At 50.3% G+C, this 15,921-nt stretch overlaps 1 protein-coding gene across 1 annotated transcript; it reads right to left on the bottom strand.

Annotated features, from left to right (window-relative positions):
* Positions 1–2,235: 2,235 nt before the first annotated feature.
* On the bottom strand, positions 2,236–15,705 carry LOC144139304 (uncharacterized). Its single transcript, XM_077671698.1, has 6 exons — positions 14,992–15,705; positions 12,072–12,145; positions 10,551–10,707; positions 8,753–8,863; positions 7,682–7,909; positions 2,236–2,824 (listed from the first exon to the last, which is right to left on the bottom strand). The coding sequence occupies exons 1-6, from the start codon at positions 15,197–15,199 to the stop codon at positions 2,643–2,645; spliced, it is 960 nt and encodes a 319-aa protein (XP_077527824.1). The 5' UTR covers positions 15,200–15,705; the 3' UTR covers positions 2,236–2,642.
* Between the last annotated feature and the right edge of the window lie 216 nt (positions 15,706–15,921).

Below are 15,921 nucleotides of genomic sequence, written 5' to 3'. Positions count from 1 at the left end.
TGTGAAAGTGCGAATGCACGAGTTGAATTTGCGCGGTTCGGTCGATCCGCTCCTCGGAGCGCGAAAGCCAGCTGAGGGCCATCCAGCGGCTCGAGGCTGCCCTGGGCAAGCAACGGCGAAAGGGGAACCCGCACTCCTCTCGGCCTCCTCCCGCGGGAGCGAGGGCTAGGGGCGATCGCGGTGGCACTCCGAGTAGCCCGCGCCGACCGGACGCAGTCCTCGGGGTCGGCCCGACGCCGCGGTGAGCGGAGAAGACTACGGGACGGTGAAGCCCTGCGCGGCCTGATCCGTCCCCGACTGCAGGAATCTCAATAAAGTCCTTTCTCTCTCTCTCTCTCTCGGTAATGTTCGCGAAAGAGAGATCACACACACACACAACTACAAAGAAAGAAAGATGCATTTATTCAGAGACACCTATTTGTGTTGTCGTTGTACTTGATTGCTAGAGCGGATCTCAGCTTTGAAATTTCGTGTCAGTACTCCTTTAAGCGGGTGCATTAGCCCTTCTCACGCACGATTCCTGGCCAATCCCCCACGTGGGTATGTGCCATGTCAGCGGCCAGGCAGCGCGCGCCCATCTCCCCCCGTTGCTAAGGAAGACGAGGAGCGCGCGCACCCGCTGCTGTTGCTATGCGGACGGCGGCGGAATGCGGACGGCGGCGGACGCTTCAGGCTCGCTTAAGAAGTGCATTCGCACTTAAAACAAAAAAAAAGCCGGCTACGGCCCTGAGTGACAGCATGAGAGCCTGAGAGCCGAATCGGAACTCCCACGTTTATAGTGGTGATTTGATCAAGAGCCAAAGTTATTCAATCACCCAACAGCCCGAGCTACAAACCAATTCCCCTCCCCTTCCCGTTTTACTACCTGCAAGGAATAATTAAAGGCCTGCAACGATAGTTAAAAAATGTGGCAGTGTTAACTTCGGCCTGTGTTTTTTACTGGTTAGGTATTCTTTGCCGAGTACCCGAAAAAATTGCGCAATGCCTTGCGAAGAAACCAAGAACGTGCGGCTAGTTGCCTCGAATAGAGGAACATAAGCCCGAGTCCTCCAGCACAGACGCATTTCCGACAAGATGGAAGCAGTTGGGATTTGGAGAGGGGTGCATGGAAGGGCAAAATTAATCAGCAAATCATCCAGCCGTCCGTCTAACGACGGCGATGGTTGAATACGAAGCTTTCTTCGTGCGAAATAGAATATGGGAAAGGGTCGAAGTCAAAGACGCTGCGATTGAAAGACCAAACTGCGTGCTGCTCAAATTCAAAGCTCAACTAGTGAAAGTTTAAATCTAGGAGGCAATCAAGGGAACCCACACGTGAGAGCTTTGCGATAAACCATCGTCGTCGTTAGACGGAGGGGTACATGATTTTTCAAGGCACCTTGTAAACCTCGACCGCAGCATTCAGTCGTGAACCTGAGGGCATGTTTTTGGCTCCCTCCTGTCTCTCGTCCTTCCCTCACGCACGACTTGTTTTTTGAAAAACCATTAACCAACTAGCCAGCAACCACTGCAAGTCTTATAAAGCAATGCTCTTCAACGACAAGCCATGACGTTTTACTATCATGCGGTATTTATTTTGTAAGCGATTCACGATGACTGTATTAAGCGTATTTCTGTGAAATTAAACACGATTCTACCGTAGTTAATTTTCCGAGCGTCGCCCATCGAAATTTATGTTTTGGCGCAAATCTTAGAAGGCACCCCTCAACTTTGTCTTTCGCTTGTGCACGACGCCGTTTCGTCATCAACTGCCAAAGGCCAGCGCCACAGCCTTCCTGAATCGCTGTACACACCGGCTTTGTCGCAGCATTTAGCTGCAATATACTCCTCGATGCGCCAAACTGCATGCAGGCATGAAAAATTTGCACGAAGGAACGGACTTGCGTTTCCAGCTTGACCTCCAGCTTGGCGCATTGAGCGTCGTCTGCTTTTTGTAATTACTGAGTATGGGCGTAAATCCCTCACAAGCTATGCCTCGTAAAGGTCGCTTCTACATTCAAGATTCACCGATCTGAAAAAGTCCTTGTGGTTACCTACGCTTTTCAAGCCGGACCGCAGCAAAGCGACAGAAAGCTATGTACAACTACGCTGCACTGACCGCCACCGGCATTCCACTGACGAGCGGTTTGCCAGGGGCGGCGCTGTTTGCTGAAGCGACGGTGGTGCCATACAACGGCCGCCCGGTCCCTACATAGTAGCGCATCCTCGCAGAGAGAGAGAGAGAGAGAGAGAGAGAGAGAGAGAGAGAGAGAGAGAGAGAGAGATAGAGCAATAATAATGTGAAATATGATCTCACAGCACAAAAAGACATTCATAAAGCGTCGAATCGATCACTGGCCAGAGAAGTCCAATGTCCCAAATTCCACCACCAAGTCCAATGTCCCAAATTCTATCACCAAATTGTCTTTTGAAAATCTTCATGGGTGCACTTTATGCAGAAAAATGGCGCGATGCGTAATGAAATGAACAAAACGTACCTGTTTCAGGTCTCTTTATGAGCGTTTTTATGCAACAATAGAGGACTTGTAACGGTGTTGTCCTGGATAACTAATGTAATATAGCCTCCGAAATTGAGCTTCAGCAAATATCCTAATATTTCTTCCAGCAAGCTAACAACGCGGTGGCAAACAACAAAATGTGTATCAGTTTAGAGCATCGTAAAAGTAAACGCCGAAGAGCGGCCACGCTACGGAGAGGGGAGCCAACACACTCGAACCACTCTTCACACGGGGCTCGGCGAAGTTCGAGTAGTCTTCGTAGACGAACTTGGCGTCAGCACCGAAATCTTTCTCCAATGTGCTCTTGGCCGTTTTCGCGGCAACACCTGCGGGTGAATGGAGACGACGGTAATTAGTGGATGCTTCGCAAAGAAAACGAAGCGACAACGTGTGTACGAGGTGCCGTACCCCGCAAAAATATTTGCCGCACGAATTTCGTTGTTTCGGAGTTGTATCACCGTGTAAACGCGTGTTTTAGAGCACCATCTCAAGATTTTGGGGTCGATGCGTTAGGTATGTATGGCACGCTCATAACCGCACGGAGTACAGAGCGGTCAAAAATGCCTCTGGGTAATTAAGGTGTATAGAGTAAGTAAAAGGCAGTGCATATTGTGTGGACCAGTGGATGATGATGATCATGAATACAGGATAATTTGCAGAATTATTCTGCGGACCACACCACAGGTATAATGTTGCAGTTTATTCTGTGGACCATACCAGGGTATAATTGATCCTTATTCGTCTGAAGCAACCTAAAATATACCAGTCCACACTTATTTATATAAATAATGCGTAGAATTGACTTTAAAGAACAGATTACAGCAAAAAATTCACTTGAAAAAAAAAAACTGCTGGAACTCGAACCCAGGGAGTTGCGTCCAAAACCCTAGACTCTACCTCTGCGCCACGGAAGCCGACGAGCAGAGACATTCTAGCAGGAGCTCAAAATAGAACATAACCCTGTGGTGTAGACCACGAAATAAAGCTGAACATTATTCTGTCGTCGGGTCCACAGAATAGGCAGAGCGTGATTAATACATCGGGGACTGGCCGAATTTCAATCAGCGAACACTTACTTATATCTCGCTCTGAAATCCGCGGTATCATACTTGGCCCCCCTCAAACACCCGCAAAGCGGCACACACGCACTTTTGGAAAAGACGATGAAGTTATGCGCGCTCTTCACCTATTATCAGTTTATCACTATCAGCTGTGTGCGCTCTTATCCTTATCTGTTGTGTGGTCCTGAATAAATGACCGCTGGTATAACGTGGTTTGCATATTACTGTCCCAGTTATTCCTTTACGTATTCTCACAGGGTACCGGTAAAATACTTCATAAAATTGCTGATTAGACCATACGCAAGAGGAATGGGAGGGTTGCTTGCTCAACTCTGATTCAGAGGTGCAAACGACTGCCGTTTAACTATACTCGGGAACGAGTTAAGAACGGCAGTAGCTCATGTACGGTATCAGTTCGCCTATGCGACGGGCTCAGATGTCAGCGGGCGTGCGTGTTTGAAAGGCGATTGCTATGAATGCGTGACATCGTCTGCCTTTTCTCGCGTAGTGTCTGTCGTCGCTGCAGTAGTTTATAAGCATGTTAAGTCTAAGAAATCACGAAAACAGCTCGTACCATGTCCAAAAATATTCCCAGTAACGCACTACTTGCGCAGCGCGGGGTAACGTCCGGCTGCGGTGATGAGGCACAACGGCAACTTCCGTTGCCTCTCTTAAGTTGTACCCAATAATAGAAATGCCGCTGGGACGCAAATGCCGTCATCTGGTGAAGAAAGAGCAACGAGTGCCAGCCCGTGTTTCCTTCCTTCCCTCTGATTTTGAACAGATGAAGGGCGGACAGATGAGCGGAAAGCGACGCGTTCCCGCGCGCATTTTAAAGCGAAGCTTTTAAAGACGATAGTCTTTCTTGGGCTACTTAAACCCAGAAATTTTGGTCTGTCTGTATGCCTGTCTGTCTGTCCGTCTGTCTGTCTGTGACTCGATTCAGCCACCCGGCCAAAGCAAAACAGTGCCTGCGCAATAGTCTTATATAGTCACAGCTAAATTTACCCGTCTATGTCCGGTGTAATGTTCATACTTGTCAACATCGTTGAAGAAGAACAAGACATTACGCAAATATGATACAACAAATCAATACAGAAGTGATATTTGCAGTGTTCCTTTATAAAAAATCAAACATTCTTGACTTTTGAGAAATTAAATACTTCATCAACTGCAGAAAAAGAATTCACTCCGCCGTCGCCTGCTGTCGCCCGCGCCACTATAGCTTCTGGCGCCATTTTAAGAAATCAACCGGCAACAGTTACGCAAGGTTCCACTAGATAGGTTCCACGTTCTGCTTGCAACGCACGTGGAGTAGGGAAACGCGGTTCTATAAACGTGGAAGTAGGGCGCCTCGATTAACGAGCGTCTTCGCCGTACGGCAGCGTCCGCATCGAGACACCCGGTTTGGAGCAGAGGAACGCGGGCAGTTTAAAATGATTTAAGCGAACCTTTGGCGTCTTTACTTTGGGAGGAGCGCGTCGCAAGAGGAACAACATGAGAGGTGAGCGGGAAAGCGAAGGGAGGCATTTACTTCGCAAAAGCCGATAAAGACTGTCGTCTTTTGACGGCATTTGCAACGAAAGGAGCAGATACGCGGCCAATTTTTTACCTCTACCCTCCAAGGGTTCTTTCGCGACCGTTGGTGTCAACAGAAAACTCCGGCGAACAAATAAAAGAATTTACTGGCACCGCCAGGAATCAAACCTGGAACTAATAGAGTAATGAAGCTAGAGCCAGTTGTCTTACCGATTTAGCTACGAGGCCACGCGGCGACTGGGAAGACAAGTGGTGCACTCAACAAGCACATTTACGGGTATAACCCCTGCATTCTAGCTAATTGCCACGCGATAGCGATTAAAGGAAGCTCACACCAACCCATGGAATCTCAGTTCTAGCACGCCAATGCGCTAAAGCGGTCACGAACACGCGGGAACAGGCTACAGGACCGGTTTTGGAGAGGGAAAGAAAGCGTGCGGAAACGCGTCGCTCTCCCCTCATGCGTCCGGCCCTTAAACATGTTCCACCACCACCATGGCTAAAGAAAGGGCCGTCCAAAAGAACTCGCACTCTTGAGGTTGAGCTGGTGACGTTCAGAACATGTTGTAACGAGGTTGCACTAGATATCATTGAGGCATATGAGTTCTGAACGTTGTAATGAGTAATCTCCATCAGAACGTCGCCGTCAAAAAAAAAAAAAAAAAAACGGCCGTGTATACACCCGTCCCGCTGAAAACGCCGACAGACGGCAGTCATCTGCCACCGATGCACAGTAACATGCGCTCCTCCCTCTCCCCCTCCCACCCCTCAGGCTCTTGCTCTTCCCCTATCTCCTCCCATGATTAAAACAATGCCTATTTTCTGAGCTAATGATGATGATGATTGTATCGGGATGTCGGTTGTCACCAACCGACTTCCCTGTGTTATTCTGATTGTTTGCCCTACCCTTCCCTAAATAGGTTTTCCCCCCTCCCCAGTTTTAAACTCCACCGCTCCCCCACCCCCCTTCCTGCCTTTGCAACCCTGCTTACCTCCCACACCTTTCTGTTCTAAATTCTAATTCGGTATATTACTAATCCTACGTCCCACTCTCTTCCCTACTTTTCTTCCACCACCGCTCCAGCCGCCTCTTCGTCACCTCTATAAATTCAATTTCGCGCGCCATCTGGCGGGAGAGTGCGCAACTTGCCTCCTTTCAACTCTTTGTTTGTTTTTAATTTGCTATCGTAAAGATTGGCCTGAAGTGTATTCCTAACTAAAAGAACGCCGCTTCCGTCGGTTATGTACTGGAATATCTTGCCTCAAACCCTCGTTTCGTTCACATGGCACCGCGTAAAGCCAACATGCCTTTGCATTCGGGTAGCCCAAGAAAGACGATCGTCTTCAAAACCTGACATAACGGTTAATTTTCTAGCTCCGTGGTATGGATGACGTAAGTTCGACCCCCCTTTTTTTTTCCCTTCACCTTTGTGTACTTTTGTTATTCCGACGATTGTTTTGGTTTTCAGGTTTTAAAAGAAAAAAAGCAAAGCCCGTTTCTTCATAGAAAGAAGGCTAAAACGCGAAGCTTTCTCCCATACAACATTAGTCAAAGTCATAGTCCAAAATCCAAACTGCCAAAGTCCAAAGCCACCGTCCAACCCCGTACCATCAAACGCCAAAGTCCAAAGCCACCGTCCAACCCCGTACCATCAAAGTCCAAAGCCAAAATCCACCGCTGCTTAGCGAATGTAATTTCATTATCGCCATCGCTTACCTGCAGTGTGTTTGAAGTTGTATTTCCAACAGTGTTTTCATCATCATCATCATCATCATCATCATCATCGATTTCCTGCAGTGTATTTTACTTTTACGTCAACGCCACCAGTGAGGCGTAGAAAGCTTCGCTTTAAAATTCCTAGTTGGTCATGGGAGGGTAATGGACGCGTGTGGAGCATAGCCCGATAGGAAATCAGTTAGGGGCCGAGAGTTGAGTGGATAGGTGTAAGGTAAAGAGGAGATTCTCATGTCCTCTCTAAACACTCTTAATAAAAAAGGTCGTAAAAAGTAGTAACGACCGTATTTACTAACTCCTGGTGAACTTTACTACCCCGCGGTTTTGCACGTAGGCTTTGCCACTAGCAACTGCACGGTTAGTAAATTAACTGAGTGTAGGAAGCAGTGTTCACTAGATTAAGGTCGTGCTTATGACTAGGTTATGCATGGCGAGTTAGTAAACGCATGTAGCTCAAAATAGTGCTATCGCTAGGACTTTACTAGTGGAGGTAGTGGTGCTTACTGCCTGCTTCAGTTTGTAACCCTGACTAGTGCTAAATTTACTACCTCCAGTTACTAAGTACCTAGTGTATACTGGGACAAGTAACTTGTTAGTATTCCATTAGTCAATGCGCCGACCTTTTTTTTTAAGAGTGAACAATGGTTTGCGTTACTTGAGACGATTCGCCGCGGACCCCTCAAAATGCAATCCGGCATTCATACTCACAGATACGCCTAGGGCGTTCAGTTTTCTGGGACTACAGTTGGAACAATCGCGTTGCGTCCGATACTGATTGTCGAACAGCAGCCCCTCGCTGATAAATAGCTTCCCTTCACTGGTATTCGGGTGTCAGCTAAACGAGTTACCCAAGAGGTTGCCCATCGTCGTGGTAGGCTGCGTGGTCTCGTTTTTCATGAGCACCATCTTGGCCCCCTGCATCTTCCACATCTGGGACGCAAGGAAGGAGAGAATGGTCTTGTTGCTGAAGCGGCGCCTCTCCCTACGCGTACTGCTCGAGGAGACCCGGACCCGGGCTGTGACTGCGCCTATGGCTTCCTTGTAGAGCGACAGGTCCACCTCCTCGTCCACGCCGTCTGCGAGCGGTGAAGAATTACATTGCACGGAAAGGGACACCTCAAACGGCAAAAAAAGAGGATGGAACGGTTACGCTATCACGTGAAGTGGGAATTGCAGGCAGACCTATGATTAGCAAAGAATTGCATACGAACGCCACGTTGAGATTAATTGACAATCTTCAACACAAAGTGGAAAATACACACGAGGCCAGCTTCCACAGATAACGAATTGTTTTATATTAGACAGCATATTGTAGGCCCAATTGGGGGCCTGCGTAGACGGTGCTCCGGACTCCTACAGGGGCAAAATTCAAGCGCACCTTTTTGTGCAAGCACATGGCATTGACGTACGTACGTCAATGCCGCGTCGAATAAGTACTTATTTGACGCGGTGAGCTCCTTTCGGCGCGAAATTCAAACGCATTTTTCTGTGCATCCGCGTTACGCTGCGCTTTCTATAAACGCGGTGACTGAAATGGAAGAAAATTAGTTGCGAGTTTGCGCTGTATCCGTTATATTTCCATTTTTGCCACTGTCGCCAATTTTGTCCAATATAGCGCATTTCTTCAGAAAGAATTTGTCAGTCGTAATCACTCAAGCAGCATTCATCCACCAAATATTACAACGCACCCAACATCCTTCTTAACAAGATGATCTGCACTAGCTCGCCTGTTCCATTTCTGGCACTCATTCATGGTTGGGTTTTGAAAAGACACTTCTAGTGGACTTGCGACGGTCGCCGAATCGTTTGTAGTCAGTGAACCGCTAACGCCCAAAATGTGCGTTAGCGTTTCACTGACTACAAACGATTCGGCGATCAGGCATTCACTGACAGGGAACAGTTGTCACTTTTTCGCTCACCCATTGCGTACGACTCCGGCTCGCTTCCCTGATTTGGGACGACGTCGATCCAAGATGGCGGAGGTGGCCTGTACGACCCCTGAAGTCCGTCGTTGTACCAGTACAGGCCAGCTGCAGAAATGAGGCGTTGCGTCGGCAAACATGCATGCACGAGTTGACGCAGTTCTTTCCCGCTAGAATCGTTCCATGTTCGGAGTATCTCAGCCAGCACTTTCAGAAGTCGCTTTTTCAATTCTTTTAAAGGAGACGTAACTGAATATTATTCTGGTTTAGTCATGCGGCGGCATTTCCCCCAAGACGATGCGTACGAAACACGGCCACCGCACCGCAAGTCGCTCAAGGTTCCGTTGATGGTAGTCGGCGACACTTGCAACCTAGTGTCATTTAGAAGAACTGCGAGTTGGGCGTGTTGGCAAAGGTTAATGTTGGGAAAAGTGCGAAGATGCATTGTTCGTGCTTGGACAAGCATTGTTCAAGTATTGCTGCGTCCTGTCTTCTTCCTTGTCCAAGCATTGTTCGCGCTTTTCCTAACATGAACCCCGTGTCAGTGTCAAGAATGACCCACACGTCATGGAAAAATTGAATGTTCAAATTTGTGATGTCAGCAATGTGTATACAAACAAAAATGTGCGCGAATTCAGGGTGAACGCAGGCTGTTATCGTTTCTTACTCAGTTAGAAACGATATCGGTGACCCTTTGGGGCTCAGTCGTCCCCGGGGTCATCTAAATCCATTCTGCGCCACGGAAGGTTTTTAAATCTTCTTTTGCCTGGTTTCCCATTTCCCCCTACCTCTTCACCCGTCGCGTGGCAGCGACTCGGTCACTCGGGTGAACACCTCGTCAGCCTTTCTCACCATAAGACTTTTTTCCTTGGTGCATCAGATTATTCTTGTCTAAGTTTGCTTTCGACACTCAATACCCAACAGGAAAAATTTAGGCATTCGTTGGTAGCTGCACAGCCGGGATCGCTGCCTACCGGATCAGGGGAACATCAACAGAAGGCTTGTGGGGATCGCGTCTTGCACGCGAACCCCTTTCTGGCTAGCTTCCCATCGCGGCCGGCGTGGCACAATGCGCCTCGCTCGCGCGGCGGGAGCCATACGGGAGGGCGCCAGCGACCGGAGGGTTCGTTGTCGCCAGGGTGGAGGCGTTGACCCTTTTCCCCTCTGCCTTACCCGAGAACCAGTTCTTCCTCTCTACTAGCGCCACCAAATGGCGAGGTCTGGTGGGTTGTCGCATGACGAGAGGACGGCCTCTGGTCTTGGGGATGCGGTAGCGCTTACGTTTCGGCGCCCTTGCCCGGACCGGGGGAACGCGCCACAATGGGACGCGTCCGGCGAGCTGGGAGGCTGCACCCGCGCTCGCACGCGCGGCGCCCCGCTGCTCCGGTATCCATCGGTGAGTCGAACCATCTCGATCTCTAGCGTTGTTTAATGCCTCGCTCCCAATGTTACCGTTATGGCCTACGATTAGTCTGTATGCAGTGTATTTGATTTGCACTTTGCAATAAATGCTGCCATTGGTGTTTTGCCCTTGTCGCCCCTGCCTTTGTCTGCCTCCGCAAACAGCGGACCCGTCCGCAGCCGGCGCTCGCAAGGCATGTTTGCTGCGCGCGGATGGCCGCAGGGTGGGAAATAACTAGTGTGTGAAATGTAAAACCCCACAGGCTATACTTTATTTACCAGTGCCGGGACGGATTTCTCCTGTGACACGGAGGGCCACACGACTACCCGCGTACCGACACCGAGCAGGCATCGTGAAAGCTACTCGCTTGGCCGTCCGCGTATACATACGCACACAGCACTCTGGTTCCGTACAGCGACGGGTCGCAGACGCAGCGCAGCCGTGCGCCCCGGGCGCTGTAGCAGTCCTCCAGGAAGCAGTGGAGCAGCCAGCACCTGCCGGGGTAGACGTCGCAGCGGTCGCCGGTGAAGCCCAGCAGGCAGCGGCAAACCTGATTCCAAGCATGCGCGAAGACGCATTGTCAAGCAGTTATAAACACGCTTACGACCTGAATAAAGTTCCTTGTTCAGAAGCAGCTGTAAAAACAAGAAGAGACGAAGAAGGCGCCTAAAATTATCTCAGAACTGAGCACACCCCACAAAAGTCTCAATTCCCAGATGGCTGAGTTCTTTATCCAAGGATAACACTCTTATTAATCCGACTGCCAATTTCGGTCTAAAAACTCCGCGCCAGTCCTTCCACCGACATCGCGAGATTACAAATCTTCCTGCGAGATCTTTGCAGCGCGCGCCAATGAGTCGCTCGGGCTTTCATATCCGCCTACACCGCCTCTCTTCTTTTCGTAATGAATTTCCTTTCCTAGTTGCGCTTTATCGTGACCGGTGAGTGCTTGTCCCCGGTGCTTTACCGGTGAGTGCACATCCCCGTCGTCTTTCTACTCATTCAGAACCTTCTACTTCATAAATTCGCCTTGTTCTTAATCACAGCGGATCCATCTCTTAAATAGGCTAAGAAAAGCACGTGTCCTCGAACCTAAACCACCTTTCATCCCCTCTAATCCACGCACTATATCAAAACAGGTCACGGAGTGTGCATCCAGGCGTTTCAACGTATCTAACTGCGCAGCCAGAATTACGCCTGCAGGATCGCGTTTTTTTTTTTTATTGTGTAAGCAATAGACGGCGCGTGTCGACGAAAATTTGCGCCGTCCATCAGCGGGCAAAGAGCGACAGAAGAACAGAGAGCGACAAAGCGCGTGCGAAGAGAGGTGGCGCGGCCCTGGCGAGGCTGCCGGCCTAGTTACTCGCTTTTTGAACAGCGCAAGTAGACGAGGACCAGAAGTGGACAGGACACAGCGCTCCTGTCCACTTCTCGTCCTCGTCTGCGTGCGCTGTTCAAATGAATGTCGTACCAACACGCCCAAGCTTCTACCTTAGTAGTTACTCGCGAAGCGGAGGCCCCTCGCCTCCTCCTCCAGACGCGCCTGTAGTGCGGCGCCTCAGCATAACAAAGAGTGCGAAGCGAGTTCAGGGCCGATCGAAGATGCGCGAAATAGGGTGGAACGGAAATTACGACCACTAAGTGTGGATACTGGTGGACAAAGAAAGGATGGACAGGCAGCCCATATATGCTGCTGCTAAGGAGAGCAAACGTTACCACTGAGACGGTCAGAAAGCAAAGCACTGCTGATACGCTGTGTGAGGGGCGTGCGAGAAGCGACGTGTTGCGATCTTTTAAAGCCGGAGTGGGGCGGGGGCACCAATCAGAGCGTCGAGTTGGCGAGGGAGAGGGGTGGGACGCTTCCGCATTCTGCTAGCTCCATCAACGAATCTCCAGTTGATTTTTTGGCCATACCTGTCGCTGGCTAGCGGGCTCCGAGATGCACCTTCCGACACCGCAGTCTTGCATGTCCTTTTTGCACGTTGGATCTGAAAACAAAGGTAGTGTAATAGCGAAATTTATGTTCGATCCTTTTCTCCCGATAACATCTTCCTTACCGAAGCCAAATCCAGTAGAACGCTGTATTGAACTTCTTATAAAAATACGTAAATGACCCCCGGAAGATCTCCAGCATGCGTTACTATACTCGTAAGCGCAAAGTTGTTTTAGAGAGAAATCTACGTTACAGCTTTCAAGGTCATTCATCGCTTCACGAGTGACCTTCAGCCGCCGGCGCGTGAGCTGCGCCTCCCTTATGCTGATTGGTATATTTCAAGAGACGGAACAAATCTATTACTTTTGTATTACTATTACTATTTACCGCTTCGCTCGCTCAGAGCCTACGCGCCTTCGGTACCACGTGACTAGGCAAAAGTGAACCCGCTGCTTCGGCTGCGCTTGATCGCTCAGCGCCGGCCGGGCCGCCTGTGCATGCACTTCAGTGAAAGCGAACCACGTGACTAGGGAAGGGTTGAACGGCTGCTTCGCCGGCTCTTGGTCCCTCAATCTCCCCATCGATGGCGAGCCGGCGCCATGGCCTGTCTGCGCGTGCCCGTCAGCGCAACCGAAATGACTGAATCGAATCATTCAGCAGATATACTAGCTAGACGGCAGGCTGCAACATCTCAACCAAAGGCAGACTGTCACGAAACGTCGCTGGAGATAACTAGGTTTAGAGTGTGTTAAACCTGAGCTGTCTTTTGTAGCGTAAGCTACACTGGCCGAGGTTGAGCGGTTTCGCGTGTGTCGTGAAGGGCCGTTCTGCGCAAGCGCGAGAAGCATTGGATTGGTTTGGATCGGATCGGATTGGATTGGATTGCATTTGATTTGGATTGGATTGGATTAAATTGGATTGTATTGGATTGAAATCCAATCCAATTGGAGTACGTGTGCTGAACCTTAGCTCACGCTACGTATATCCTGGCATAGCCGAGCTATGCCACTGCTAATTTTTTTTCGTCCGGCCAGACGAACAACCAACGCTTCGCCCTTCAAAGACATTTGATTTTTTGTTCGCAGGCATGAAAAATACACGGAACTTTATCGCCGGTACCCTGAATCGGCCGCCAGTATTTTCTTCAGTGACAGCTGTTAAGCTTCTGCAGAAACCTCACATGGCCAACAACGAGCAGCCCCGGTAAAGCGTGCACCACCTGATGACCACTGGTACTGCCGTGAAGCAGGTCTTCGAGCGATAGCTTTTAGACGTTTAGTTGGCAAAAATCTGTAGTGTCATCAGGAAACCTATGACGCCACCACAAGTGCGGAAGAAACAGCCTCCGCTCGTTTCAACTTGCAGGCATGCCATTTAATCCTCTCACGCTTAGCGTCGGCTCGACCCCGCGCTGCTTCACTCACGAGTCCATCCCCTCTAGGGGTGCGGTAGGAAGTTTTTTTCAGAGATGATGATGATGTTACAGTAGACGATACTAATAGTAATTATACTATGGTCTTTACTGCGGTGAACATATAAATTGAAACAATATCCAGTTGCGTTTATTTACGTCCCCAAGGACAGCCAATGCGCCTCTATGGGCGTTCGAAACATTTAATTTCTTACGTCACTTTAGGTCGCCATCGCCACCACCCCTTCAATTCCGCCACTGGCGACATGCGGTGACGTTTATGGCACTCTCTTGCGCTATGCAAGACGAAAAGACCGGTCCGCACCATCACATTTCTGTGGAGCTCAAGCAATAATAGACCTCGGGGTGCGGTTTCATCGATCCCTGTCTGAAGGAATGTACACTGTAGTTACCATTAGGCGCTGGTCCTGGTGGTCGTTGAGTAAAAATCTCGCCGTCACTTTCGTTTTAGATGCAACGCATCTCTTTAACTCGACTTGTCCCGCGTCGTTGTCGCGGCGTAGTCCGCATCCCTCCCCCATTCTCCTCGCCGCGGCAGCTGCGCGCTCCGCCGCTCTCACCGCAGCGCCATCTGTGTGTCAGCGCGGTCAGCGCGCAGCTTGCGCTCGGCTGCGCTCGCTCCCGTCGCCGTGCCAGCTGTGCGTTAGTGCGCAGCTTGCGCTCGATATGTTAAAAATTTACACCATCTTCCCGCGAGGGGAACCATGGGGTAGATGCGACGCATCAGGGGTGAACATGCTGTGTAAATAGGATACACAACAACAGCAATCCACACGCTGACATCGCTAACATAACGGAAACGCAACGGCAACCCCCGATGCGTTGCATCTACCCTATGGTTCCCCTCGCGGGAAGATGGTGTAAATTTTGTACAAACAACTCTACAACAGCATTCATCTATATTCGATGCCGTAATACCTAGCAGCTCTTGCTAACGCCTCAGTATTTTAGTGTAGTGTAAACGGTCAACCATTTTTTATACAAGGTTGTGTACGTTGTCACCAACGTACTGTGGTGTGTTGTGTTGGTGCAGCGCCCTACTACCGCAGCGCACAAAATAACTCGGCGGCGAACTTTCCGCGGAAGCTCCGTGCACTGCGGCAGAGCTAGAAACGGATAATGCGGCTGGCTACCGACAAAAGCCTGCCCTACACGCGAGTCTTGGGGAGGCGGCCAGCGACCGATGAGTTATCGCCACAGTTGCTCTGCCCGTTCGAGTTGTCATGTTTTCGCATGCAAGCAGCCTGCTGCAACATCACTGTTTCTACTCGCTATGTATTAAGCAGTTTAAGTTTGACATTTTGCAGCCCTTTGTCGTCGGAACGGAGGCAACCGCCTTACAAGAAACCGCTTGCCAGTGACACTACCTCACCGAGGGGTGGTGGGGAGGGGGGGGGGTGTTCGTACACACCACTGTACGGGGCCTATTGCAGGCACTAGGAGAAACAGCGGCCCGTGAGTCGTCTCACCGTTCCGGAGGCGCCTGTGGAAGCGGTGGAAGTGCACGAGACGCTCGGGCGACAGCGCGACCAGGGGACGCGAGGAGCCCCGGCTCTCGAGGCAGGTCAGCGCTCTCCGCACGGCGTTGAAAGCGAGGGCGTCGGTGGGATCGCCCCACAACGTGCAGCGACCCGGCATCGGGACGACGAGGAGAAGGACCGACAGGCACGCCAGCATCACACTTCTTCTTCACCTTGCACCGGAAGTTGTTCAGGAAATACGCATATCCCACTCAAGGAGATTGCTCACGAGAGTGGGGATGTATAACACGGTGAAAAAAATGTGCAGAAACTAAGAATAATGGCTAATGATGCAGAAGCCTTCCTACGGCGCTTCTCTGTTTCACCAGATTTACGTTTTCTTGGAGGCGTTGAAGCGACACGTTTTTGTTTTAAGTGTGGATCAGTTTAGGATCCGGGATGTCGTCCGCCCGATGTCTCTGTGCGTTCCGCAACCAGGCTGATATCAAAACTAGTCAAGAGAGGACTCCACAGCCTCTCGGAATAGACGTTGCGAACACAGAGCTGGTCCTTCCGGCCATGGACGATTCCAGTGACAGCGGCAGCTCGCTCGCGAAAGACAGCGACGCCGGACGGCGATCCGTCTGTGTGACAACGAGACGCAGAAGCCAAGCGTCAACGAAGAGAGGGAAATTGGAAGCTTCGTCAGGCAGATAAACACAAGGTACTCGCAAAAATAACACAAGGCTGCTTCACACTCCCACAGCTTTCGCGTTGAGTGTAACTGCATCAATATTTTTTTTTTTTTTTACTTTTGCAGCGTGAGCTAAACTGGCCGAGGTTGAGCAGTTTCGCGTGGCTCCTGGAGAGCCGTGCTTCGCAAGCGCGGTACGTGGCGGCCCGGTCCACTTGATGATCACGCGAGGGGTGGCCGGTTGT

Source organism: Haemaphysalis longicornis, unplaced genomic scaffold, assembly GCF_048455015.1.
Source record: "Haemaphysalis longicornis isolate Haplotype H1 unplaced genomic scaffold, Haemaphysalis longicornis Haplotype H1 scaffold_5, whole genome shotgun sequence".
Lineage (NCBI taxonomy): Eukaryota > Metazoa > Arthropoda > Arachnida > Ixodida > Ixodidae > Haemaphysalis > Haemaphysalis longicornis.
The sequence above is the reverse complement of the archived record's forward strand: the minus strand, read 5'-3'. Positions and strand labels throughout refer to the sequence as shown.